This window comes from Acanthochromis polyacanthus, chromosome 16 (assembly GCF_021347895.1).
Source record: "Acanthochromis polyacanthus isolate Apoly-LR-REF ecotype Palm Island chromosome 16, KAUST_Apoly_ChrSc, whole genome shotgun sequence".
Taxonomy (NCBI): Eukaryota; Metazoa; Chordata; class Actinopteri; family Pomacentridae; genus Acanthochromis; species Acanthochromis polyacanthus.
Genome location: NC_067128.1, coordinates 8,305,591 through 8,332,815, shown reverse-complemented (window position 1 = coordinate 8,332,815; position 27,225 = coordinate 8,305,591). Strand labels below are relative to the sequence as shown.

The 27,225-nt window shown below is 40.8% G+C and overlaps 2 protein-coding genes and 1 long non-coding RNA gene across 4 annotated transcripts in view; 1 reads left to right on the top strand and 2 right to left on the bottom strand.

Moving 5' to 3' along the window:
* The window catches only part of LOC110948032 (protein eva-1 homolog A), an 87,921-nt gene extending 74,379 nt beyond the window's left edge, over positions 1-13,542 (bottom strand). The window contains exon 1 of the mRNA XM_022189396.2: positions 13,187-13,542. Within this exon, the coding sequence (XP_022045088.1) occupies positions 13,187-13,286 (100 nt within the window). The 5' untranslated portion in view covers positions 13,287-13,542. The remainder of the gene's footprint in view (positions 1-13,186) is intronic.
* A 2,043-nt stretch (positions 13,543-15,585) lies between these two features.
* mrpl19 (mitochondrial ribosomal protein L19) lies at positions 15,586-19,587 on the top strand. Its single transcript, XM_022189395.2, has 6 exons — positions 15,586-15,718; positions 15,902-16,022; positions 16,132-16,250; positions 17,898-18,032; positions 18,609-18,790; positions 19,107-19,587. The coding sequence occupies exons 1-6, from the start codon at positions 15,640-15,642 to the stop codon at positions 19,326-19,328; spliced, it is 858 nt and encodes a 285-aa protein (XP_022045087.1). The 5' UTR covers positions 15,586-15,639; the 3' UTR covers positions 19,329-19,587.
* A 5,970-nt stretch (positions 19,588-25,557) lies between these two features.
* Positions 25,558-27,225, bottom strand: part of LOC110948030 (uncharacterized) — a 177,880-nt gene continuing 176,212 nt past the window's right edge. For both annotated transcript variants that reach the window (XR_007936762.1, XR_002595509.2), the window contains one exon: positions 25,558-26,669. This is a non-coding gene — a long non-coding RNA (uncharacterized LOC110948030). The remainder of the gene's footprint in view (positions 26,670-27,225) is intronic.

Below are 27,225 nucleotides of genomic sequence, written 5' to 3'. Positions count from 1 at the left end.
GAGCACGAGCAGCTGAAGTCATTAAAACCACAGACACAAACACAAACACTCTACTTGCCCGGTCCTCTCCTCCTTATCTTTCTAACACCTAAACACACACAAACTTGAACCTGTGGGAAACGAACAATAAACTTCCACTCCCACCTCTGCCCCCAGCTTTCCAGAACATAGCTCATTTATTTATTTATTCGCAACATGACGTATGAATCCAAAGGCAGCAGAGCGTTTTATGGCCTGAAGGTCTTCAAGGGACGGCACCATAAAAACTGTTTTCCATATCAACACAACAGAAATTAAGACTGAAAAGAGGATCTGGCACGAGAAGAAAACGTGACACTTTCAAGCTGAAAAACCTAATGAATAGATATGGTGGGGTAAATTATAGGAGAAAACCAAAATACAGTGTCTTAGTAAGGTGCTGAGTCTGCACAATCCCACAACACCAAACTCTATCTCCTCAAAAAGAGTCAAAATAATAGCATGAGGTTTGCTTTAGTTGTTTCCAGCAATAAGAAAGAAATAAAAATGTAGGACTGTCACATGCTAACTTAGGCACAAATCAGGAGGGACAAGAAAATTGTGCTATAGAGAAGAACATGAACAACTCATCCAAGAACACAAATCCAAACTACACCATCTACTAGAAACTTAGACTGACATTTAAAGTCGAACATTTTAGCAACAAAGCCAGACTTCATGTTGAAGTTTATCGATGTTGGGTGACCCCTATGGACAATGAGAAGATGTCCACCTGTGGGTCTGTTGTCTGAACACATCCTGAGGGGGCTACTGGGTATAAAACATCTGCCAGCTTGGAGATGTCCTCACAGTTTGACAGTGGCCGCCAAGTCTCCCCGAGGGACTCCTCAAACCTAAACAGTGGTCCCGCCCAGGCCCTCCCATGACCTCTGTTAACACGTGCCTCTCCTCATGACCTCTGCAGGTCAAAGGGCACTGGGCAAGAGGACACTTTTACTCAAGGTTTCTGAGCATGTGTGTTGTCTATTTCTTCTCCCATCGTTAAGATGGGATGTGGGGCTGAAGGGTGAAAGAGTGGGGGTGGTATAGACTGAGAATCCGGGAACCCGCACTAGATGCCCAAATAGAGAAACTGTGCAACAGATAGACACTGAGAAATGGGGATAAAGAGCCAGAGGAGGGCAGATCTGTCATTTTAATGGTCACTTTTACAGCCTGGGAGAGTTGGGTGGAAGCCAGACTGCCCATCACTAACTGCACACCAGCAGACACCACACAGATGCATCACTGTTTGAGCTTTATTGTCACAAAAGTGAACGACAGATGTATCCTTCCTCAGCCGGCCTCGCCACAAGGGACTGGATTGAAGTGATTGCTGGGTGGGGCAGTTGCCGCCTGAGGCTCACAGAAGTGAGGCTTTAACCGAGAGGTCATCAAGTGGATGATTCCCTGTCACTCATTTACTCTGCTAATGTGCAGTTTAGTCAGAGACACTTATGACTATTTGTAGCAATTGGTTTAACAGTTACATTCTGAGGGTACTCACACCCAGTGGAAAGAAGGTTTTAGCTCAAAAATGAATCAACATTAAATCTTACCCTGCCTGAACCTGGTCCTGCCAAATTTATTTCTTCCCACTGTTCCCACTTTCGAAGGGAATCGCTGCATTTGTTGGGTTTCTCTCTATAATATGATACTGTCTTGACCTTACTATGCAAAGTGCTTTGTGCTGATTTATGTTGTGGTTTGGCGGCATAGAAATAAAAGGAACTTGACAGGTGTTGTAAAAAACACAAAAAAAATCTGACACATAGCAAGCAATGCAGCTTTCCTCACTATAGATTCATAACGTTGTCTCTCAAATTTTTTTGGCCATTTTTTTGTTCAAAGCTATTAGTAATAAGTATTTCTTAACATAGAAAAACAGTAGTCTTCCTTATAATTTAATTTCAGTGTCGGTATACGTTATTGCAAACAGTTTGATTGATTTCAGCTATTGTTAATTTATACGGACATGCTGTTGCAACACTTCGAGCCATGGCAGTCAAAGAACCAAAATGTGAAAATAAAACAGTTGAAACACAATGAAATTTCCCATCCAACCATTGGAATTACTCTATCAGTTTGTGATTGCCATATATGCAGAAAACAAACTGGATATTTTCTTCCGTGAACGTTCAAAATAACTAACCACTTTGCAGCACCGATCCTTTTGTTACACCCTGGCTGTGTGCAATCTTTGAAAAGCCACAGCCTCCCCATTGCTCCATCACTTCCTGCCCTTCTCTATTTTAGTCAAAAGCCCACAAACTCCCTCCCCAATCACATTAATCAGTTTTAATGCACTAACAGCAAGACAGCATACCTCTATCAAGGCTCAGGCATGTGTTGTGAAGAAAGGAGATATTTCCTAAAAAAAAAAAAAGAAAAGAAAAAAAAAGAAGAAGCATGGGAGTGGGTGGGCACTGAAAGGGCAAGCTTTTGGAGGAATTAACAAGCTTATCTGGGGGGCTTCTCAGTGAAGACACGCAATGGAAGAAGTCCTGAGGAGCTGAGGGAGTGAAAAGCAGCCTAAAGGGACTTAACAGGGAGATCCACTTCCATTTACAACAAACCCAGACAGACCTGCAGGAATGACCAGACTAAACGTGAGAGCTTACCTGGCTCTAGTCGTGCAGAGTTCCACTGGGAGCTTGCTTTTGTAGCTAACAAGTAAATGGGCTAGTCTTGGGTTCAAGTTTTTGCTTTGTACAATAAAGTCAGGTGCTATCCATGTGTTTCTTGTTTTACTATCACTACAGTAACTAAAGATTACTGCCAGTATAGGTTAATCAGATTTGATATGTTATAAAATCATTTAAGAATTTAAAAATAATAATAACACCCTCACAGGGCTGATGACCAAACCACCACAGCCAAGTTTAAATACTACAACATGGAAAATAGCTAGCTTGTTTATTTTGGCATAAACCTTTTCATACTGCTTTCTATTTTACTGTCTCTTGTAATTACAATACAGCAGACATTTTATCTACAAACATTATGAGCAGCAGGTAATTTCAGTTGAACATCATTCTTGTATACATTGTTGGTCTGTTTCTTCTCTACTTTCCTTTTCTGTCTACCCTCACCCCAGCTGGTTAAAGCAGAAGTCTGCCCTCCCTAGCGCCTGGTTCTGCTGAAGGTTTCTACCTGTTAAAGGGAAGTATTTCTTCTCACTGTTGCAAAAAGAGCTGCTCAAAGGGAATCTTTGGCTTTGTTGGGTGTCTCCCTGATATGATGATGTGATATTTAAAACTTTCTGTAAGTGCCCTAAAATGACTTATGTTGTGAAATAAACATTCTTGTTGCAGATGATGACTACCGACTGCAGTTTCATCAGGTATTTTAGGGGCTGATTTTTTGTAGATCCACTTGTTTGATCAAGACAAAAAAAATCTCAGCAGGTATTTTATCAAATACCATGACATTTTGTACAGACATTCATGGTCCCAACGAAATTAAACCTAAGTCCACAACAATACCTTTGATAACACATAAGCTTTCATAAACTTACTAAAGCTTATGGAAGCTTTGACTTCTAAAATAGAGACTTATGGAAACGCTGCAGTTTCAGTTTGAAAACACTTGTCTCCAGAGACTTTCAAACACGCACGTTTGCTTCCTGATTAGGTCTTATCAGTCACTGTGAGCCCTTTCCTGACTCACCAGGTCCATCTTATGTGACCCTTTTCTGGGAGAAAACACAGTCATCAGAACGAGTTGCTTCCTTTCAGGTTCACCTTGTTGTCTAAGCAAAGATATCCCTGGCCTTAGGTTTGTTTTCTTCCTCTATTGTATTTTCTGCAACTAAGCAACCAAGCCTCTGCTTCTTGACACCCTTTCCCAGGTCTTCCCATGGCTGTATTTTACTCTTGGAACTCAACTTCTCCTCATTTGTTGTCACTATTGTTGGAAGTGCTCTCACTTTGCTCTTCAAGGAAAAGTGAGAGCAAAGTTAATCTCTTTACAATCATATACTTTCCCATGATGCCATTTTGAGCAACATCTAACCAGTAAATCAGTCAGCCAGCAGCGTTTATACCCTTAACTATACTGTGCTTCGAATGGACAGACAAGCAAGTAATTTACATTTACAGTATTGAATGATATTAGACATGACTGTGCAGCTTCACAGTGTTTATATGCAAGTTTTGCTTTTCTCTTGTGATTACGTCATGCTGAAAAAGAATGCAATCTGGGTTTGTGCAGTACAAATGAATTTGGCTACAACTGAGGAAAAAACAAGCAAAAATGTGTCTCCTCCTCCTCCTCTCTTTTACTCCCTCCCTTACCTGAGCTCGCCAGAGGGGCCAGTAAGCAACAGATTAGCAGTGCTTTGGGGAGCGGGCTGCTGTAGCGTGCTGTAATGCAGACTGTCAGTCCAACACAGTTGGGGGGCGACACAATGCCTCCTTGTTCAGACTGGCCTTTCCGCGCCCCACCTCTCTACCTCGCCATCTCCCTCTGTCTCCCGCTCTCTGCCTCTGGGAGTTTAATCAAACTATAAAAACTAACGGTTATCCAAATGGGGCCTTTTTTTCTCTCCACTCTCCTGTATTGAAGGATCAAGGGATGGAGCAGTAAAAACGTTTTGTGAAAAAGTAAGCCAGATCAAGGCGGACATGTCGACTCTGAAACCAAACATAAATCAGCTCCCAGGAAACAGAGGCAAAGACAGAAAAAGAGGGGAGGAGGGGCATCAAAGCATGGTTGACATTCTCCGAGACGCAGGGGCAAAAAAAAAGAAAAAAAAGAAAAAGGTGTGCGTGCCGGTTTTTACATGTGTGCATGTCATGGGGTCTAATTCTAGCACTTAAGTGGGGTGGGCATGAGGAGATAAATGCCAGCGCACACACCCACCACCAGTCTCTTTCAAATAGTGCTTATTTCTGTGAATTTACAGCCCAGTTTCATGTTCAAACCAAATGCGGCGAAACATTCTGTACTGTATCACAACCTGTTCTCCTCGTGCTCTCCGAGTCTGTGATCAAAATATGACAAATGGGACTGCATTCTCAATTAATTGCTCAATCGGCGTCTAAACAGAGACAGCAGAGATGTGGAGATAGTTCGCAGCTGCGTGCAGCAACGCCAGGGTGCCACTCAAGAATCTTCTTCACACATTTCTCTCTGTGTTTTCTTTGGGGCCTCTAACTCCCCCCTCATGCAAGAGAGGACAAGTGCAAACACACACCTGCCATGTGTATATATACATCTCTTTACAGGTAAATGCTTTAGGAATTAGACCCCTTCTTCTTTCTTCTCTCCCCAACAACAGTTATTACTACAAAAACTGTTCAGCTCAGCATCTGATTGGGTGATTTTGGTGGTAGTGACAGAAACCTATGCAAAATACTGATTATCATATTAAGGGCTGACTGGTGGAGCAGTTTTCTCCCGATAATAAGCCTTGATTAAGAATCCAGCCCTTCTCAGTTGACGGTTACACTTTCGTCTCAACCTACGTTAGTATTTAAAATGCAGCCCGGCTTTCATTTTGGAGTTGATTCACCCCGAAATCAGCTCTGAGACACTGTCTGTGACACCTACTCTCACTCAAATTATAGCTCTTTTTTTTAACTTTCAGCAGCCAGTGTAATCCCTCAGTCAACACACTGATAACAGTCCATTACATTAGAGTATATAACTGAGATGCTCAGGGTGATTTCACACCAGTTTATAGAGACACCATGGAAAAACACGTTACCTGGAAATGGGTATCGTGCAACATCAGCAATGTATGCATCCACGTGCGGAAAAAACAAATAATGAGAGCATTATTTTTATGATTAGAATACAGCCTGGTCATGCTAGAAATAATGACAAGCTACTAGGAACAGGATGAAGCAGAGGTGACTTTTACCATAATTTTACTGAGGCATTGTCACTGTATGGGAACTGACAGCACATCCCACATTATCTAGTCTGGGTTTGGTCCACAGCAGAGTTCAACTGACAGTCCCTTCACCAGTCCAGATGAATCAAACCAAACAGGCAAATGCACAAGAGTTCATATGGACTGAACCAAACATGCTAGGTGTAAGAGCAAACTAAATAGCCAACTTTGCAAGACTAGTGAGACCAGAAATGTTAAATAGTAGAGACTCATGGCTAAAATAATCCTGGATGGAAAACTATGACAGAATTCTATGGCAACAAAGACGATGTCCCACCCCTGTCCTCAAAAAGCCAATCGTCTGCTTTGTAACAGCTCAACTGAAACACATCCAACCAATCGGGTTGCCACAATGTGTGCGTCGTAGAAACATAATGAGCAAGAGGAAAACACTTTTTAGACCTCATGTTGGGGCAAAATCACCAAACTTTTCATCACATTTAACAGAATTCTATACATATAGTTTCTAAGTTGCATTGAAATTGCAGATATGGCTGTGATTAGATAAGGGTCTGCTCTTCTCCCAAAACCAATCCAGATGTGCTACGAAGATGACTGCTGAGTGGCAAGACTTACTCAAACAGAACTTAAGTGAGACTTTCAAGCATCTTTTTTGGCAACAAAACTCACTTACAAAAATCCAACAAAAACCACATTCCTGTAGGACAGACAGAACCAAACATCATCCCAGTAAAAGTTCAATGGGACAACACAGAATCTGCATTTATTTCATGCTTCAAAATCTGGGAACTCATTAAGACAAAACCTTCACTGACGGCTGATGAGAACAGCTTGCTGTGCGTCTGTTCTTTGTCTGGTACCACACATTACTGACATACCTCCACTTAATTTAGTGCAATAAATTTGTCCCAACAGCAGCCAAATCATTTATTACCTCAGTCAGGATGTGATTTCTTCCCACACATATTTTGGCAATGAGACAAACTCTGATTCTGATTGGTGCAGGTTAATAAGGCTTATATGCCAGGACTTGACGAACACAAACCTCAGTTTAAAGGCTGCGTCTGCTTTGAACATCTTTTTACATTAATCATGTCAGCGCTTAGTATTCAGCGGTTTGTCTTTTTATTGGAATGTTCCTTCAGCACCAGATGAAAGACTCTGATTTATTCAAAAAGAAAATCTGAAATGCTACGTAGATCTCAACAGGTCACTTTTTAATCCCTCGGCTGAAAAAACGACTTCAAAGCTTCTCTATTTGTTGCAGCATGATGTGGGATCGTTTAATTTCCTCGTGCCGAATTTAAAATGAGAGGAGAAGATTTGCTTCCTGTTGTAAACACCCATCTGTCATCACCAACACCACTTGTTGCTCCCCCATGATGTCAGGCTCTGCTTTATGTGCTTGTTTACGTACTTATTGTATCCTGGGGGAGAAACTTGCACAGTAGGTCACATCTTTCATCACTATCACATTGTGCAAGGCCAGACTTCCACCTTAAATTACACATACAAACCCACACACTGTGCTGTAACGTCGCACATCTAGGAGCTATCCGCATTTCATCCCCAAGCTGTCTGCACCCAAAGGCTCTTTAGTTTCCCCAACTCCCTTTACTTATTGAACTGTAGGATAGGTCTTGTTGCCACAAATAATTCTGTTTTGGACACACACTGCGTACAACCATCACCGCTCAGGTGTTAATGTAACACAACTTACACAGATACAAGTCTCAAATATCAGTTGTAAATTCCTAGCAAGCTAAGTACACTAATTGAAGGCTTTACAAATGTCTGTCTCAGTTACAGACTTAAATAAATCTTTTATAGGATGCACTGCAAAAAAACACATAAAAAAAATGTTAAAGTTTAAAATAGTGGAATTCTGAGGGGGAAAGAACAAATATCTGTAAATTAGTGATCTAAATACAGTGACATTGTGTCATTTTACAATCAAATACTGCAAATAGCAAATATATATATATATATACATATATATATATATATATATATATATATATATATATATATATAATAATTTGAATTTATTTGTGGAAATTGTTTACAGTTAACTTCTGAATTTATACTTTTTTCTGTGGTTAAACCAGAAATTTTCTGGAATTTGAAAATAGAAAAAACAGGAAATCTGTATTTAAAACCATGTTTCAATACACAATACACAGAATTTTACTTTTAAATAACAGCCAATATCTGTAATATATAGTTTATTCCATTTAAATACAGTAAAATAGTGTCATTTTGGGTTCAAATGTTGGAAAAGAACAAATTATCTTTTGCAGACATACTTATTTTCGATGTGGACATTATTAACTCTTGCTTCCATTAATATGTAAATTAACTGTCTTTCATGATTTTAGGAAATATAGTCTGTAATTTAACAAAACAAGGAACATCTGTAAAAACAACTGTGGACTGTTCAAAAAAAGTGCAGGCAAAACAGTAGTAAAAATAAATATTTTGCTGTTTGGTTTCTGACATCTACACCTTTAAGCTGTTAAAACACCCAAATCAATTTATCTCACGTTAAAAGTTCCCTACTGTCTCAATGTTTTGTTGGCAAAAAGTTCTGTAAAAAACATTCAGGAAGCCACTGAATTAAATGCAAAACTATCAGCTTTATTTTCATCCATGGTTGTTTATGAATTCTATTTGAACATAAAGTAAACTTTTGTCACTCAGATTTTATGAAAAGAAAGGGGATGTGAAAGGATTTGGAATCGATAAGCAGATTCGGAACGTTCATATTAGATAAAACTTTAAAAAACCCAGTTATATCCTTGTGCAACCTGTCTACTGGAGGTGGATTTAATACATAAAAATACAATAAAAAAAGATTTTGGATGAAACTTTATTGTTGTGCGCTCCCTCCTTTGGGAACATCCTTCACAGGGACCACTCTTTGAAGAGAAGAACACTCCCCCTTTAGCTCTCCATTCAGCTGGAGAGAAAAGCAGCCTTATGTCGGGCCGTCGCTGTCCGCCGAGCCGCCTGCCTCCACCGCAGTAGACAAAACAAGTGGGAGGCAGGATTTGTTTAGACAGAGCTCACCTGGCACACAACGCAGACACAGAAACAGTGATCAGGCAAGCCCTGGGGAGGAGTAGAGCTTGCGAGAAGGCGGGGAGGAGAGAGAAGCAGCGCTGGTGGCGGTGGCGGAGGGAGACGATGAGTGTATGAGAGGGGGGAAGGGAGAGCAGGGGCTTCAGTGTGCTGCCCATATCCAGGGCTACTCCAAAAATCAAAGCAGATTAAGACTGAAGGGGCTGTGAGTGGTGCTCGGTGATAGGTGGAGGGGTGTGTTTGTGTGCATGTGTGTGGGAGTAGACAGGCTGAGGGAAGGCCTGGTGCACCCACTGGGTAACGCAAGAGGTGGATTTGAGTGTCTTGCGTGCACGGTGGTGGCGGTATCATATCACTCAGCTGATCTGTTCTACACACAACATCAAGAGGCCGGCAAGCTAATTTTATATGCAGTATTTATGCAGCGCGTGTAATATTTCAACTACATGGGCAACATTTTGTTATCAAGTGTGAGATTACGCCCTCCCAATCATTGCCAGCATTGCTTTTCTATTCTAGTCTCTCTTTCATTTTCAGTTTTGTAGCATGTTCATATCTTATTGCTGTTCTGTTTGGCACTACATCCCTTATGTCATGTGACTATTCCTACTATAACCCCCACCACACTTACCCCAACTCTCACCCCGACCGGTTGAGGCAGATGGCCCTGACACTGGTTCTATCGGACGTTTTTTTGTTTCCTCCCACTGTCACTGACTGCTTGCTCACAGGGAATCCAAATGCAACTTTGGATTGTTGGGTTCTCTTTTTAAAATTCTCTTCACTTTATAATGTGAAGTGCTATGAGATGACATCTACTGTGAATTGGCACGATATAAAATTGAATTAAATGTAGTTTTCTGAACATTATCTGGCAAAAGAATTTCCTCTGGGATTGATAAAGTTTAACTCGTCTTATAGTATGTCATCTTATTGGCACACTGATTGGAGGGCCACAACGAGCAAATTTAATTATGTATGAATATAATGAGCATTATTTTCATCAACTAATGCTTCATTCTATTTATAAAGGACGTGAGTTAAAAAAAAGATCTATCACAAGTTTCTTGTTTGATCAAGGAAGGACTGATTCCCATTTTTTCTATTCATAAATATTTTTTGATCATCACAGCTGAAGTGATTATGTATTAATTTGTCAGTGGGGTGCCAGAAAATACAGCTGCAGTTATATTCATAGTCTAATAATAAAAAGTTTGCTTGTTTCAAGAAACAAACTTGCTGCTTTTCTTTGTCTTTGTCACATTAAATAGAAAATTGTAGCATTTTTGACCTCCAGTCAGAAAAGATAAGAGATCTGAAGATGCTGTTTTTCCTACTGTTTTACAGTTAAATAGGTTTACAGCACGTTCATGTTTTATATTGACTGCCAATGGTCTGAAATGACTTTAATCGAGTTAAAGTCTGAAATTAAATGGCTCCCAAACATCAAATTGTTACATCAAAGCAACCACTGAAGTCAATAAAAAGACCTAAATGCAAAAATACAATTAAGTTAATCATACAGGCAATAAAAAAAACAGACTTGATATAATTGTGAATCCATCTTATGAAGTTATCCAAACATCTCCGTCCTCTTTTGAACTGCATTAAAATTCATGACCTGAAAAACGGCGCCGTGTTGACTTTCCTTCTATCTTCCTCCTCAGTGAAAAGTGTGTGTGATGAGGTTCGACAGGAGGGAACAAAGAGGAAGATGGATGATAAACTGCCCCCAACCACACACTCACAGTTACTATGGGTTGACCTCAGTTGACCCTTTGGCCCCTAAACAGCCTCACATCCCATTGACTGGGGTTAAATAGGGTTTTGCCTGCAGGCTTTTTATGGCAGAGAAGCACAAGGAAAGTGGCTTCACTGTAACCCTAAAGGCAACAGCTTGTCTGGCAACATCTGATCAACAATGCAGCGCTTCTAAAACGTTCTACGGTTAAAGAAAACTTACAATATGTCAGTGTTTTGTTGACAGATGAACTCCAAACCCAAAGGCCCAGCAGCAGCAGAAGCCTGATTCCTGTTATTGTTTCATGCTTTTTCCAAACAACCTGGCATCCATCACTTTCTTTTAGCTACACAGCTACGTGCTGACAAAAATGCTAATTTCTTCACCTGATAAAGGTGCCAAGAAAAGGACAGAAAGCAGAAATAACAGTCAGTTTAGCTTGTGATTCTCACATCGCAGCACCTCAGGTTCTAGAAACTACAAACAAATGCAGCCTGTACGTTTGGTAACAGTTGGTTTGTTGTGAGAAAGCTGATAAAGAAAAGTTGCATAACCAGCTGAAAGCTCAGACATGAGTAAACCTAAAGAAAGTGGAGGAGACGGTAAGGTTTTACATTTGGTTTTCTATGGATTTTCCCATTTAGAAAAGTGCTAAAAATCAACAACAAACCATCAATAACCTGTAAGAGAAAGTGTTAGGTAGCAAAGCTGGATGCCACCATTAGCCTAAGGGCCACTAAGTGTTGCTCAGCTCACTCTGCACCTCTAATTAGCTGTTCAGACAGCTGTACACTGTAATAAAAGATGATAAAGGGAGCAGACGCAGAATTAAATTACCCACCAACAGTTTTTTTTTTTCATTTCAACAGCCACTGATGAAAAACTAACCTGCCATTCCTCCCAAATTCCAACAAAAAGGTGCAAACCAAAACACAAGAGCGTGTGACAGAATTAAATTAACTTTTACCACCATAAACATCCACCTGGAGAGCCAACAACCATCACTGACCCCAAACATCTGACCGATAAAAGATCCAACTGACAGATGTCGGATCTGAATCCACCGCTTCTGTCACCCTGCTGGCTGGCAGCACCTGTCAGTCAAAGAGCTGCCGTCTCCAGGGAGACTCCAGCTGGTCGAGAATGCGAGGACTGAAGGATTTCTTTGTCCCCAAGATATTCTGGAGCCGTCCCTTTTTTTCCCCATTTCATTCACAGGGATGCTCGGTCAGCAGTTCTGTAGAAGCATGAACCCCCAGCGAGCAAACACAGTCAGCTCTGGGACGTCAACAACCATGTCCAACCTGTGGCCCATGTACTGCAAAAAGGAAGATCTTCCCATGTGAGCACCGCTACATCTTCTTCCTGAAGTAATCGGATGTTTCAGAACAAGCGAATGTGCACCAAAGCTGAGATTTCAACATTTTGACTCCTGCCAAACACACCATTTGCGTAATCATGTGTAAGCCTGCTCTGGGCAGCAGAAATCTGGAATCAGTGTTACAGTTTCCCCCCTTCTTGCTAAATTAACCCCCACTCACACATGCATGGCAATTACAGAAATGAAAGCTTGTTAACGGCCTTCACTAGACCATGATCTTTAGCAGCTCATTAGGCAGCAAACATGGGGACATGCACACAGAGAGTCATACACAGGGAGGAGGTGTGGGGGCATTACATGCATCTGCCATTTAGTACCTTTCCCCATCGTGTTAGTCTGCTCGTTTCCAACCATTAGATCCATTAGAGGCCAATTAACACCGACACAAAGCTCCCTTCCTGCTTTATGGCGCTGTAAACAAAACCTGCAGGCTTGCCTTGGACTCAGCAGACAGAAGAACACAGTTGGCACATAAAACCTCCAGCTTGCATGTAAACCTCAGGTAATAGGCAGGTACCAGGCACTGATATGAACACTCACTTAAACTGTCTGTATAAAGCACAAAAAATCTTAGAAACTCCTCTGTGGGAGAGGATTTGGTGTAGTAGTTTCCATCAAGTAACACATTAACCACATCAATTCGTCTTAATTGCATCACTGGTGGTGCTGCACTGATAAACCAAACCCTAATCCCTGCATAGTCAGATGACTTCAACACAGATGAACTTGTTGAAATATCTAGAAGTGCCTTATATGGGTCACTTTCCACAAAACTGTACCAGAATAAGCCAACAGATAAGCACAATGCGGGTATTTTTAAGTATGTTTAAGTTGTGTCCTGGTCGCTTTATGAGGCAAACATCTGAGGCTGCATGCTGCAGCACGCCACAGGCACGGGTCCTCCTGAGAGGTGATGCCAAAACACCGCGTTTTTACGCACTAAATTAGACTTACTTCATCTCTTGTAGCTGGGAATTGTTGGGCTAACTAGGATGAAGCATACAAGAGCAGATACGCAAGTTTAAAACAAATGATCACAACTTAAGAGAGCCTAGAAAACAACGAGCAGCACCACTTGAGTCGACAAACAGCACGAAATCCCAACCTGAAAAGTCTGGAGAGCCCTTGGAGAGATCGCAGAGACACGTTATTCCCAACAGGAGCGCAAAACTGACGGCTGAGAGAGTCCCATCTGAGAAGATCATCCTTGAAGCCTCGAAGTTTTGGATTTTCTCCGAATCATTAGAAAGTCCAGCGGCCGCATGGAGTTTCAGATTGTGCGTCGCATGCAGCAGTGCGGTCCCATGTCCCTGCGGCTGCCTTCATCCTCCCACCGCACTGATGTGACACTGAGCTGCAGCACCACTACACAACCCTCTGAGTGCATTTCCGACTGCGTGTTGTGTTGCGTTGTGGAAGTGCAGCCCACCTGCAGGAGACACGCTCCCCTGCATGGTCCCGTCCCAAAGACTCAGAATTCCCTGCCAGACACACGCAGGGGCGAAATATCGCAGTTAAGAAGTGTTTCAAATGCTGTTGTTTGTGTGTGAAGCACATTTAAAGCGGCATCTACGGAGTCAAAGTGTTTTATGGTGGAAAAATAAGATCGGTTTAATGAATAAACAAATGTGAATATTGAGTTTAGGACCCAACAATGTCATTATTGTAGTGAATTTACTTAAGAAATTTAAATATGGCTCAATATATAATTGAGGGATTTTTTAAATTAAAAGTAAAAGAAAAACTAATGTTTTTTTTATGTTCATTATAACCATGTCTCTACAAATTCCACTATTACTTAAACAATCACTTATTAATAAAAATGAATGGATATCACTAAAATGTCAACTAAATAACCGTCCAAATTCATTAACAACCACCCTCTAATTAGCCAAACAACAATAAAATGAGCTTATTCAAAAATTGTTTTGATTGTGTTCATTTTTGTAAGTCGAGATAATCATAGCAGATATTTCTTTTTTGGCAATATATCAAATTTTATATAGAAAATAACAAATTTGTATTTGTGTCCGAGAAATCACTTTCAACTAAGTTACTCATTACAAAAAAAAAAAAAAAACTCTCAATGAAGTGTGTTAATTCCAAATCACATGAATTGCTCCACATGATGTCATTTCCTCCTGAAGAAAAGACTGGCAAGACTCCAAGGCTTTCTGAGTTATTTAATATAAAGTAGTGTGTGAGTCAACCAACCGGATTTATGGCATGTCAACAGGTTTACTACAATATCTTGATAAATTACTTTCAATTTCAGTTTTACTCAATTGTATATAAAATATTCAGAAGAATCTTTCTCTATAAATGCCATGCAGTGTTGGATTATAGGCGGCCATGTTGATTTTAGGCCTGAAAACAGCAAAAATGTCAGCTATGTCACAAAAGGTCCCGCAATTACCCTTATCAAGGATTAACCCTACGATAATTATATAAAATACAATTTTGCCTCACCATAGTAAATATGAGGATAAGATATAGATTTACTAATCCCACAGCAAGATGTGCAGTGTTACTGTAGCAAAGGAGATACTGCAGAAATGTAGAGAAATCAGCTGAAAAATAAACTAATTAATAAGAAATATACACAAGTCCAGTTGATGTTTTACAGATTCTTCCATATGTAGACATTTAGGTGTTGCACACATCCCACTAAATGTAGAATTTAACTGAAAATGTAGGATAATACTGCTATTGCACAGATTCTTCCATGAGAAAAAAAAGATATCGCTCACATTCTTGTATATGTATTGTACAGACTCTTCAGTGCTCAAAATACACCTGATGCATAGTTTGAGTGTTGCATTTAGGCTGAGACTCTACATTATGGAGATTAAGCTGATTAATTTATGACCTCACAAAAATTTACAGGAAAACTTAACAAATCCAGGGATTTCCTGGATACATTTTTATTTCTACTTTGTATCATATTTTACATATAGACAGTAAATAAAGCAGAAAATATTCACAATTAAGAAGCTAAATTGAGAGAATTTAGGCTTTTTAAAAAAATGAATTCATAAATGATTAATCTGTTGTTGGAATAGCTGACTATGAACAACTGTTCAGTATTCCGTACAAACCATTAGTGAATGGTATCAAATATGATGCACTGCTGTAGGTTAAACTGATTAAAGCACACAACAGGTGTACAGTTACTTCCATTTCTTTACTTTTTGCTATTACTGTCCTTAAATTATGGATGCATGGTATAATTTCTAATGATAACAAAGTATTTAAACGCTCTCAACATTTTTCATCACTATTCAGCCATGAAATTAAAATAAATACCCTACATAAATGTAATTATATATAGCAACAGACACTTTTTTGCTGACATTTTGTTTTCTTTTATACTGTTGTCATTTTCTTTTGAATATATAGCACAATTGCGCGCCTTACATGCCTCAGATAACTGACGCTACGGAGGCGCCATCTTGTGGACAACCGACAACACCACACTTCAGAGAAATCGCGTTTTGATGTTTGCCCTGCCCCACACGGCTTCCGTACAAGTTTACATGTGACAACAGAAGGTCAGTCATGGCAGCCTGTAGCAAAAGGCTCGACAAATTTATCGTTTCCCTGAGATTATTACGAAACCTGCAGGTGCAAAATGAACGTAAGTAAACTGAACTACTTCTCCGTTTTCTACAAGATCGTCTAATTTGCTGAGAGGTATTTAAAGGCCGTTGTACTTGTAATGTACGTTGACTGTGAGCTAAAGTAGCTAACTGTTTTCAAGCTAACGACTGACTTTGGGTTAGGAATAACGACAAAAATACGACGTTTCTCTAATTTCCAGGGTCTATATCTACCTCTCTGTGTCGTTGGGCTTCTGAAAATGACAGTGAAACACCTAACTTCGTCCCTCCGTCCAAACCTGTCATCATTGATAAAACACAGGCTGCAGCAACTATGCGCAAGTATGTGTCTTTCTGTAACACAGTCTCACACACATCCACAGAGACACAGGCCTAATATGCAGAGACTACTGTGTTATAATGTATTGTCCTGCCTACTTCTTCCTCTCAGGTTTCTCAGCCCAGAGTTCATCCCTCCCAGACAGAGAACAAACCCTTTGAAGTTTTCCATAGAGAGGAAGGACATGATTCGCAGGAGGAAAATCCTCAACATTCCTGAATTCTACGCAGGTAATAAACCAAGTGGACAGACGTATTCCCACTGCTGCAGGGCGAGGTGTTTAAGATGACCAGAACTATTTAATTCATCCCAATCTGGACAATGTCAGCTCTGCTTTTACTTCTTCCAGGTTAACCTACTGTAGATACACACTGATTCAAATTTCTGTAGCTAACTAATTGTTCAAAATAATCCATTTGACTCAATGTTATAGGTGGGTTTTAATGGCACTACTATGCTATGAATAATTCTTATAATCTAGTGCTTTAGTGACACTCATATCGATTCTGAACTGAATAAATATTGTTTTATCTCCCTTTGTTAAATTTAATGTTTTTCATTTCCAAGGAAAAAAAATTGAATACAGTACTTTTTCTTTGATTTTAGTATTCATAGTTTTACTTGAAACAAAAGATTTTAGTTCTTCTACTAGTGCCAAACTAACTACATAAATATTGGTACATTCGGTTAAGGGGAAAATAAAGCAAGACTAGCTAGCTGCTGATATTTGGGCCTGGTATATGTCAGATTTGGTGTTTTACTGGCATGTGATAGCAGGAAACCTGTCATTCATAACTAATTTTTTTTTTCCCCCGTTAGTCCTTTAGTTCTTAGTTTCAGTGTTTCCTCATGGGAGGCCTCCACACTGGGATGTATGCCCGGTCTGCCCGCGGGGGGCGTTGCCCTGGAGGCCTCCTGGGCCTGAGGGGCTGGGGCGGCTCTGCATTTAGTGCGGGGTCTGCCCCTGCCCATCGGCGTCTGGGTGGTCTCTGTGGGTTGTGGCGCATCTAGGTGTGGAGGGCTCCCATAGGTGTTTCCCACATGGTTCCTCAGTGCCCTGCCATGTCTCAGCACCGTGTTGTGTGTATGTGTGTGTGAGTGAATGTGTATATATATTGTATATTGTGTATGTATATATATATATTGTTGGTTTTACTATGTTTTTTATTCTCTCTGTTGTTTTATTCTTTTATTTTGTGAAGCACTTTGTGTTGCATTTTAAATGGATGAAAAGTGCTATATAAATAAAGTTTGATTTGATTTGATAATCTTTTTCCATAAGGGTGACTATGACTGAATATGTAAAGTAGAAATAGGAGTGATTAAATTATCTCTTCAGTGTATGTGGGATCGACTGATATTGATCAGTTTGTCGCCTGCAGTATTGTCTACTGTTCTTCTCTGTTTTCTTAATTTTTCACTGTTCTATCACTTTTATTGCCCCAGACCATAAGACTGGTTATTGTTTTCCAGACTCTATTTCAGGGTAATCTGTGACTGCCTTCTGACTTAGCTGCTAGCACAGCCTTAGCCATTGTGAGAATTGCATTTGTTTACATAAATTTAGTGGGTAAACTGTTCAAGTAAAAGCGTGGACTGCATGTCCACCTCAAGGTATAACTGTCTGCATCTGTATGAACACTTTGCGTGGAAGTTATTACGTACAAAGACTAGAGAAAGCAGAACCACTACTGCTCTACCCTCCTCTGCTCCCTGATAATTTCGACCCAGAGCCTGTTTAATGCTGGGTTTTGGTCCCCATTCCTACTCATTTTGTAAATCCATCCTCAAAGTCAGTTTAAATACGTCTTTGCATTGCTTTTCTTTGTTATTATCGTCAACATTTATTATGTGCGCATTCTTTTATTTGCTTACAGGGAGTATCCTGGCGGTGTCTATGGCCGATCCTAATGCCACTGGGAAAATCAACCGCTTTGTTGGCATCTGCATCCAGAGGGGTGGAAAAGGGCTGGGGGCCACATTTGTCCTGAGGAACATCATTAATCACCAAGGTGAGCTTTGTTTTCCAAATACTAAAATCACACACAGACTCTGCATCCATGGGTCATGGATGAATGTTCAATTTCAGTCAGTCAAAATGTAGTTGTAACTGAGCTTCTTGGCCATTTTTAATTTCATTATTATTGCTCGAGTAAATCACTTGTCAATGCAGTTTCTGCCACTTTTTGCTCCTATCACATCTGCATCTAGGTTTTAGTTTTTCTTCTACAGTCCTAAACCATGTTGTTGCTCTCAAAGCCACTCTCTAGTCACATTTGTCCTTTTTTTGTAAGGTAGAAGAATGTGGTAAAGTGTTTACATTCTAAAATGCATTGTCAAAAGCTAGAAATACCTTTCAAAATTTTAGGAATACAACACAAGGGTGATTAGAGGGAAGTTTTCTGTGTGTTCACTTACTCACTTTGATTATGAGGCAGTTAGAAAAAGATTGCTTACCTTCTTCTTTTTTGTCTCAAACAGTGAACTGTTTAACATAACTTTCATCCGCTGACTGCCCATTCTAGTACAAGTGAGCTTCAGGTAAAACCTTTGTTTTAGCAATGTATTTCTGTATGTGTGTGTTTAAGGTGTGGAAATCTGCTACGAGCTGTACAACCCGCGCATCCAAAAGATTGAAGTGCTGAAGTTGGAGAAAAGACTGGATGACAACCTGATGTATCTGAGAGATGCTCTGCCCGAGTACAGCACTGTGGACCCCGACATGAAGCCTGTGCCTTTCTCCCTGACTGGAGAGGTGCCTTTGAACGAGGTGAGAAAGCTTACAGATGCAGTCCAGACCAAACTCATCCAAGTTACTTTTAATAAAGCTCATTATTGATCTTAAATGTAGGTCTTGCCTGTAGTTCTAGTGTGCGTTAGGATTAATATCATAGTACAAGTTCAATCAATCAATCAAACTTTATTTATAAAGCACTTTTCATACAAAAAAAAAGCAGCGCAAAGTGCTGTGCAACATTTAAAAACATGCAGTTCAGTGTTTGCATGGCAGACAAAAGCAGAAGAACCAAGAAATACTCCATCATGTTGATGTTTCAGATGATTAAACGTTTTTGTCTCTTCACCAGCTTAAGGTAAAGATGCGCCCAAAGCCGTGGTCCAAACGCTGGGAACGACCCAAGTTCAACATCCAGGGCATCCGCTTCGATCTCAGCCTGGTCCCAAAACAGATGGAGCATGCCCAGAAGTGGGCTCAGCCCTGGCAGGAGTACGACATGCTGAAGGAGTACGACACCTCCAAACTGGAGCAGCAGATCCTCAGCGAAGTCCAGCAAGAAATGAGCAAATGAGGAGGATTTTCTGTAAATCTCTAAGTTCCTCAGCTTAACTATCATCACAGACTTTTCCAGGAATGGGAATTGACTGGTGAAGTTTGCATGGATGTGGAACAGGCGGCTCGATTGGTTTGACTGCAGGAAACCATTTGGATGAACTTAAAAGGTGATTGCACCGTAAATAAGAGGAGCCGAAATGGAAAGTGGTCACTGACATAGCTGTGATATTTACCACTAAGCAGATTGGATTATGTAATAAAAGCTGTTAAACATGTCAAGCTTTTGAGTTGCATTTATCTGATATTTCTCTGTTGTGTGTGTTATTTAGTATTTTTAGTTTGGAGTCTTAACACTAGGTGGCACTATTTCTCTATTTATGTTGCACCTATTAGCCGTTATATAACTGTCAGTGTTTTGCGGAAACTACAGCCATCCTAAAATAAACAAATTATGTATTATTTACAAAAACAATGACAGCCTTGTCCCAGAAAAAACAGGTTAACTGAGTCTTTTTAATTTAAACTCTAAAAAAAGATCTTTCCATCAGTTTATGTTCTTCAAGGGACTTTTAGGTTTACTAAAGATTTCCAGATAAATCAGTAAACCTGCCTCTTGGAACGAGCCCTGTTCTTCAAAAAAGGAAAAAAAAGAAAAGCTGGTATTCAGGGAGCGCACACCAAAGACACCCGGTAGTGTTTTACTGTTGTGGATGGAAAATTGTGGTGTTGAGATGGTATGTTAGAGCGTCAGTTGGGTAGTATAAAAACACTTGGACTCCTTATGTTATGTCTGCTCCCTGTGAATGTGTGTGTGTGTATATAAACACGCTGAATGAGTCTCTGCACTCTAATTTCTCCATATTACAGGATGAGACGCGGAGAAAATGGCCTCTAATACAGGAGTAACAGATGTTTGCTGAGCTCATTATGGACCACACAGAGTCCCAGTGTGGAGATAGAGAGGAATAAAGAGAGCGATTATTCCTGTTCCGCTTAGGGTCATACAATGGAAGAAAGATTTAACAGCAGTTCACAGGCTACTGGGTTGACTTGATGGGGTTTGTGATTATTTTCGCCAAATCTTTCTACACCTGTTGAACAAACGGAGTGTTTTACTCCAGCTAATTTACTCCGCCCAATGAGTACCTGACCTGCAGCAAAGAAAACCATCTGCTTCTGTGTACAGTAGGCTGAGTGCCTGTCGTGCATGGTGTCATTATGCGACCCACTGAGCCAGCTGGCCCTTTCACCTTTCCATTTTTCACTCTCAGTATTTCTGTTTGGGACTGATTGATGTGCTCCTGTGGAGGCAGAAATGTTTATCCTACAGCACATTACCGATCGTCTTCAGACGCATTCCACAGCAACACCACTGGACTGGTAAACCAGTTTAAACCACAAAGTTACTCAGTCGGAGTTACTGCGTGGAGTGAACTTCCTGTCACTGTGTGTTTATGTGTGTGTGTGTGTGTTTGTGTGATCTCAACTGTATGCACTGCCCATGCCCTCAGGTTGACTTTTCTGCACCTGGAGTGAAGTTAACGCTCTTTTGGCTGGGAAAGCAGATCAAACGCCAACTCTCTCTATATCTTTCACACACACACACACACGCACACACGCACACACACGCGCACACACGCACACACACGCGCACACACACACGTTTGTACTTCTATCTTAGTGAGGACATCCATAGGCGTAATGCATTTCCTAGAGCCTTACCCTAACCTTAACCATCACAACTGATTGCCTAAACTTAATCCTTACCCTAACCAAACCTCAATTCATACCTGTTCTCTAAAAACAAGTCTTCACCCTCAAATATGGCTGTTTCAAAGTGAGGACCGGCCAAAATGTCCTCACTTTGATAGTTAAATGCAGAAAATGGTACTCACCATGTAGCAAGTACAAGAACACACACACACACATACATGGAGAAGCCTTCAGACACTCATATCATATCAGCCTCCACTACAGACAGACATCTCAACTGTGAACGGCTGGGCTAACCTGTCCGTCAGTCCTCATGCGAAACCAGATATGCTCCATTCATGGTGTGCTGTGAAATCAAGGTGGGGCGTGCAGGTTTGAGAAAGCTACGATCCCACCCCCTTTAACTGTAAAGCATGGAGGGGCAGGCGATTGCTACAGTGCCACACCACTATGAAGGTCAGTGCAGGAATGTAGGGAGGGACATACTCTCCTAATCTGTCTTCCTCCCTTTCGCTGGTGCTCCCATGACCTTCATCTCTGTCTTTCTCTAAGAGGAGGCGGGGGGGCGGATGGCTTCAGCTTTGAAAAGGAGCCAGGTTGATGAATTGGAGAGGATGTGATACAGAGTGTGCAGCAACTCCCACAAGTTGAGATTTTGGGGGTAATGTCTTCCACTGGGTCAATATAGTAAATGCGGATCCTTTCCGAGCGCTGATCTCTAACATCTCTGTCACTGTGTGATTTCTTACTCTGCTGTCTGCACGCCCGGGAAAATTAGTTTCACTCTCTCCGTCTCTGTCAGCCAGTGTGAACTGTGTTTGAGCTGTCTGTGTGTATGACAAGTGCAACGGGATACTGGGCCACCCATAGGCCTCAGGTAAATTACACCCTGTCACTGTGTGTGTGTGTGTACATGTGTGCTCGCACATGTGTGTGTGCGCTACTCGGGGGCCACCCGTATTCCTAGGTAAATTACACACTTGAGTTTCACCATATGTTTCCAGTGAAATGGCACAACCGTCTGCTCCTCTCTGACTGTCCCATGGGTCTGACAGGGGCTCCTGCTGCCATCACTCTCTCTTTGTTACACACACACACTCACACACACACACACACACACACACACACACACACACACACACACACACACACACACACACACACACACAGAGCCTGACAGTGTGACAGCTGTTAGGAAACATTACATCGCGAGCAGCTGATAGCTGAAGTTGAACAGGCACATATCACAGTCATTTTAATAATGTGGTCCTGTGTGGCGTAGGCTTTGGCAGTGTTGCCCGGGTCAAGGGTTCATTTCCAGTTGGGGCCAAGCATCTTAGAAATGTTCGGATAAAAGTGTCCATCAAATGGCACATGTTCTGCGCCAGCGGAGCGAGAATGGGTGAACAGGATGAGACTTAAAGAGTATCCCAGAAACTTAAGCCCACAGTTTGCTTCATTAGATCTGCTAGTCAAAGTGAAGCCTGGTGACAACTGCCAAACACTCGATCCCACTGACACTATCATTGTTAGTGTTGAATAATTCCCAAAAAAACAGAAATAATAAGATTTTGTAGTTATTTTTGACAGGTACTTCAAGTATCATACCTATAACGATCTTATTGGGAATGGTAATGTTTACATTTCTTTTCAACCGAAAAAAATCCGCGATGATTATGTGATTTTCGGTGCAGTTTGCACCAAACAAGCATGTTTACATCTTACATTTGAAGAATATGATTTGCAGTCAGGGGCATTGCTATAGCATCACTGTGTATTGAATATTGCATATTTTGAAAAACTGTTCAACTGTAGAAACTGAATAAAAGAAAGTTTATTCTTCTTCCTAAAATCTGAAATAGGCCTTGTTGGAATGACCTGTGTGCTGTTTGTTGTGGTACTTCATAATGAACTGAAGTACAAAAACTATCTGAGCTGTTCAACTGGTGACAAATTCTCAACTGCTGAGTTAATCCATCTCTATTTAAGCGTGACCAGTACACAGGCACTCCTTTGACCAGTGACTATAAACAGCTACTTTAAAATGCAGCTTTATTTGAACTACATGATGCCACAGATGACAAGAGAAAGACGAGAACGGTCTGTCAGCATGCTGGCATGTCAGTTAGGCACTTGAATGTTCACAACTTCACCATTTGTTGTCTAAAAAAACTGATTCAGACAGTATGGGGTGACACACAACCTGCCACATGATGCTTTAGGTGTCTGACAATGCCATCTTGTAGCCCAAAAATGTCCACCAACTTCACTGAGCGCTTTACAAGCCAGCTTTGACAACATCAAAGTATTTCAGGAAATTATTTCACTTTTCTTGGTGATGAAAGTTTTGACACATTTTGACATGCTTTTACTAGGAGGGTACGTGCTATAGGGACTGAGAAACATTGGGAGACAGGGGTGGACTGGCCATCTGGCACACCGGGCACTGTCCCGGTGGGCCGGTGTCAAGTGGGGCTGGTCCACAGGTTCCCCCGGACCTGTAATCAATAAATTGTAATGACATTTTAAATATCACGGGTCGCTTCTATTATCCCAGCGCAGCTTTTCCTGTGTTTACGTCATTGGTTATCAGCTCAAGAAACAGACAGACCAATTACATACGAATTCAGGCATCCCACGTGACGCTACTCAGCCAATGAAATGTCTGCATTGTAGCCACAAAACAAGCTCAGTGTGCAGGAAACAGTTTAGGCAAAGGACAGACAAGAGGACAGAGCAGATGGAAAGACAAATAAGGCGACACTGCGAAGAAAGTAGCCCTGCACATGCTGATTATGTTCGGCGAAACATACAGTTATGACGCAGTTTTCTCAACTATGAATATAATCCAAACTAAATATTGTACCAGGCTGACCAATGAGCTCCAAATGTGTTTGAGAACGACCCTGACACCATTCAGACCACGATTCAAAATACTGACAGGACAACCTGCAGCTCAGTTCTCCCATTAAGCAGTAGGGATATAAGGGGAAAGACATAAGACAGGAAAAATGTCAGTGTTCAATTCAGTGGCAGATCTTCTGTGAGGGCACGGGGAGGGGGGGTGCCCCCATCTGTGATCTGATTGGCCACCCCGTGTGCCCCCTCAAAATTTTCGTTGGAAATTTACATTACTGATGCTCCGATTTCCGACGCTCATGAACGCAACTTCGTTGTCCGACTGCACCTGATTGCACCAATGGCGTAGTTCGATCTTTTTATTGTATTTCGTTTGGATTTGAACAAGCTTTGAAGACGTTTTCTGATGCCGGAGGAGAAGACGAGCAGCTTTGTACCTTAGCGGTAAGAAGACTGTGGCCGCTTCTCAGTACGTAACTGTCTGTACTTGCTTTCTCACGTACTCGTGAAACGTTATCATCGAGACTGCATCGGACCAGACTAGTGTGCATAGATATGAATCAGTAGATAGATATCTGTGGCTGCAGCTCCCAGTGAGGAGGATTTTATTAGAGGAAGTCAGACACAGTCACACAGAGAAACATTAGAGCTCACACTGAAACAGAGCCACAGCTATGTGTCTTGCAGAAGATTTATTTTCAAAGCTACATGTGTGACAGTAATAATCCGTGCCAGAGCAGACCTCATTAGCACTTCCGCTAGGTCGGCTAACTTCCGGTCACTCCATGGATGCTGTTGTCTGTAATGTAGCCAGAATATGGATTCATTTTTTGTTTGGGCTTGACAAAGACAAAGCAAGTGGAGCAGCTAGCTAACGCTTATTACAGTTTGTTTAAATTTTCAAAGTCACATTTTATGAATTATATGTGTGTACACACACACACACACACACACACACACACACACACACACACACACACACACACACACACACACACATATATATATAATTTAGATACATATAAATGCAGATGGACTTCATATATTTCACTATACAGACATTTTTATTGATGTCCAGTATATATAGACACATTTGACAGAAATATTAGAAATGGATTTCTGTTTCCTCATAATAATTGAGTTAAAGCCATTAAATGTTCATCAGTGATTCATCTTTAGTGTGAAACTTTCGCTTTGCAGCTATTTTTTTTTTAAAATGTTGGTCATTTTACGGTAAGACATTAAAGGATGGGTTTCTTAGGAAAATGAATTTAAGGTTTAATTGACTGGAATCTTTCAGTGAATGTTGTGTTTCTTTCAATTTGAAATATCTCGATTTAATTAATACAGCTCAGTCAGTTACATTTTATAAAATTAAGAATTCTTTTTCAGTTTAACACTAGATGACGCATCAGTTCAATGAGTATTTCAGAGCCAGTTTTTTTCTTTTCAATTATTTGTTTTTAAAATGATAGTATAAAAATAGAATTTCAATGAAACAGCAGCAACATAAGAAACAACCAAATATACAAAGGAAGGGCAGCTATTTTAATGTAAAAAAAAAGATCTATCAGTGAGAACATGGTGAAAGTGCAGCTAAAGTTAAGTTAGCGAAACTATGGATAAGCAATGCTTCCTTTTACTTCCAGAAAAATAAAAGCCGCAAACGCTGGTTTCCAGTGGGTTAGGCAGCTATTTATTTGAAAGAGTAAGTTTACAACACAACATGTGAGCAGAAAAATCACAAAGTCTGTCTTTAGTTCAGCTGAAAATATTAGTTTTTGTCTTTTTTAGTGACCAAACTTTTCAGGAAGTAGATGAAGAATAACTAAAACTCTCATGTAGAAGTCCAACTTATTTTGGATCCTTGTGGAGAGTTTAATCTTAGAGTTTGTAAAGCTGTTGAGTTTTTAGTCACATGGATTGTTTTGACATTTAATAACCGAGTCCTGAAATAAAATTACAGTTGTGGATTTCTGTCATTTCGTCTGGACTAAACAAATAACAGCAGCATAAATCTCAAATGTCTTTATGAGGAGTCTGGATTGAGGTTTCTCACTTGATAATGATCAAAACATGAAATTTAGGTTGGTTTAAAGGAATATTCCACCTTAAATCTTTGAATGTTGACCTAAAAGGTTGGTTTCAGGAAGTATTCCACCTACAAGGTCCTCACACATCCACCTTAAAGGAACATTCCACCAAAAATCCCTGGACATGCACCTAAAATGTTGGTTTAACCGAATATTCCATCCAAAATCCTCAAAGAGACCTGAGGTGCTGGTTAAAAGGAATATTCCACCTGAAACCTCAACTAGGGCAGTATGTGTAGCAGCCACAACTGAAAGAGGTCGTCTCTGGGTGGAACAACAGCGTCTGAGTGGCAGCTCCGTTTCTGCTCTTACCTTACTCACTAAACTCAAGTGCAATGGAGGACTCCAGTAGATGACGTTTCCTGCTCCAACCTTCACTTTTTCAGCTTTCTTCCATGTCCATCACTCCAGACCCAGTTTTTGTTGACGTTTTTGACCCTTTTTCCGAGCTTTGACCAATCCGAGAACATGAAGTACATCATCGACATGGAGGGAAAACCAATGGAGGGAAAATCAGCCTCAGCAACCGCCCGATCAAGAACCTGCCCAACTGCTGCGTGGTCCATCAGGATGACTTCTTCAAGTCCCAAGATGAGACTGAAGTTGGTGAAGATGGTTTTAAGCAGAACGAAGTCATCACTGCTCTGGACATGGATGTCATGATGAGTAGGATCTATGCGTGGCTGGAGAACCTGGTGAAGTTTGAGAAGTCTCATGGCGTTAATAACACCCTGGACACAGAGATCGTCTCGAAGTCCGACCACAAGGAGGAGGAGGAGACTCACATCCTCATTGTGGAGGGCTTCCTGCTTTACACCTACAGGCCTTTGATCGACGTGCTAAACCAACGTTACTTTATTTCCATCCCATATGAAGAATGCAAAAAGAGACATATAGCTATACAGACATATAACTATCGCACTAATTCAGGTTTGACATTATGGTGTTCCAGACATTTGCTTTAATACACTTTGTCAGACTGGACCACTTTGAATTTTAGTTGAATACCCCTGCTCTACTGGATTGGGCAAGTTTGTATAGGTCTCTGGGGATGTTTTTGAATTTTTGTTCTGAAAATCCGACCTCTCTGTCAGTTTTTTGTCATTCAAAATTTAGTGCTTGATTCAGTCAACCGATAATGTTGTGGGCCGGTCTGGACCAAAAATGCCAGAGCTGATTTTTTGCCCCAGTCCACCCTTGTTGGGAGACTGGGGAAATCATATCAAATATTGAGATCTGCAATAATGT

Excerpts from the sequence above, each read along its gene's own strand:
- mrpl19 (XM_022189395.2), top strand. The coding sequence starts at position 15,640 with ATGGCAGCCTGTAGCAAAAGGCTCGACAAATTTATCGTTTCCCTGAGA. Across the intron at positions 15,719-15,901 it reads CCTGCAGGTGCAAAATGAAC|GGTCTATATCTACCTCTCTG; the intron begins GTAAGTAAACTG and ends TCTAATTTCCAG. Across the intron at positions 18,791-19,106 it reads GAGAGGTGCCTTTGAACGAG|CTTAAGGTAAAGATGCGCCC; the intron begins GTGAGAAAGCTT and ends TCTCTTCACCAG.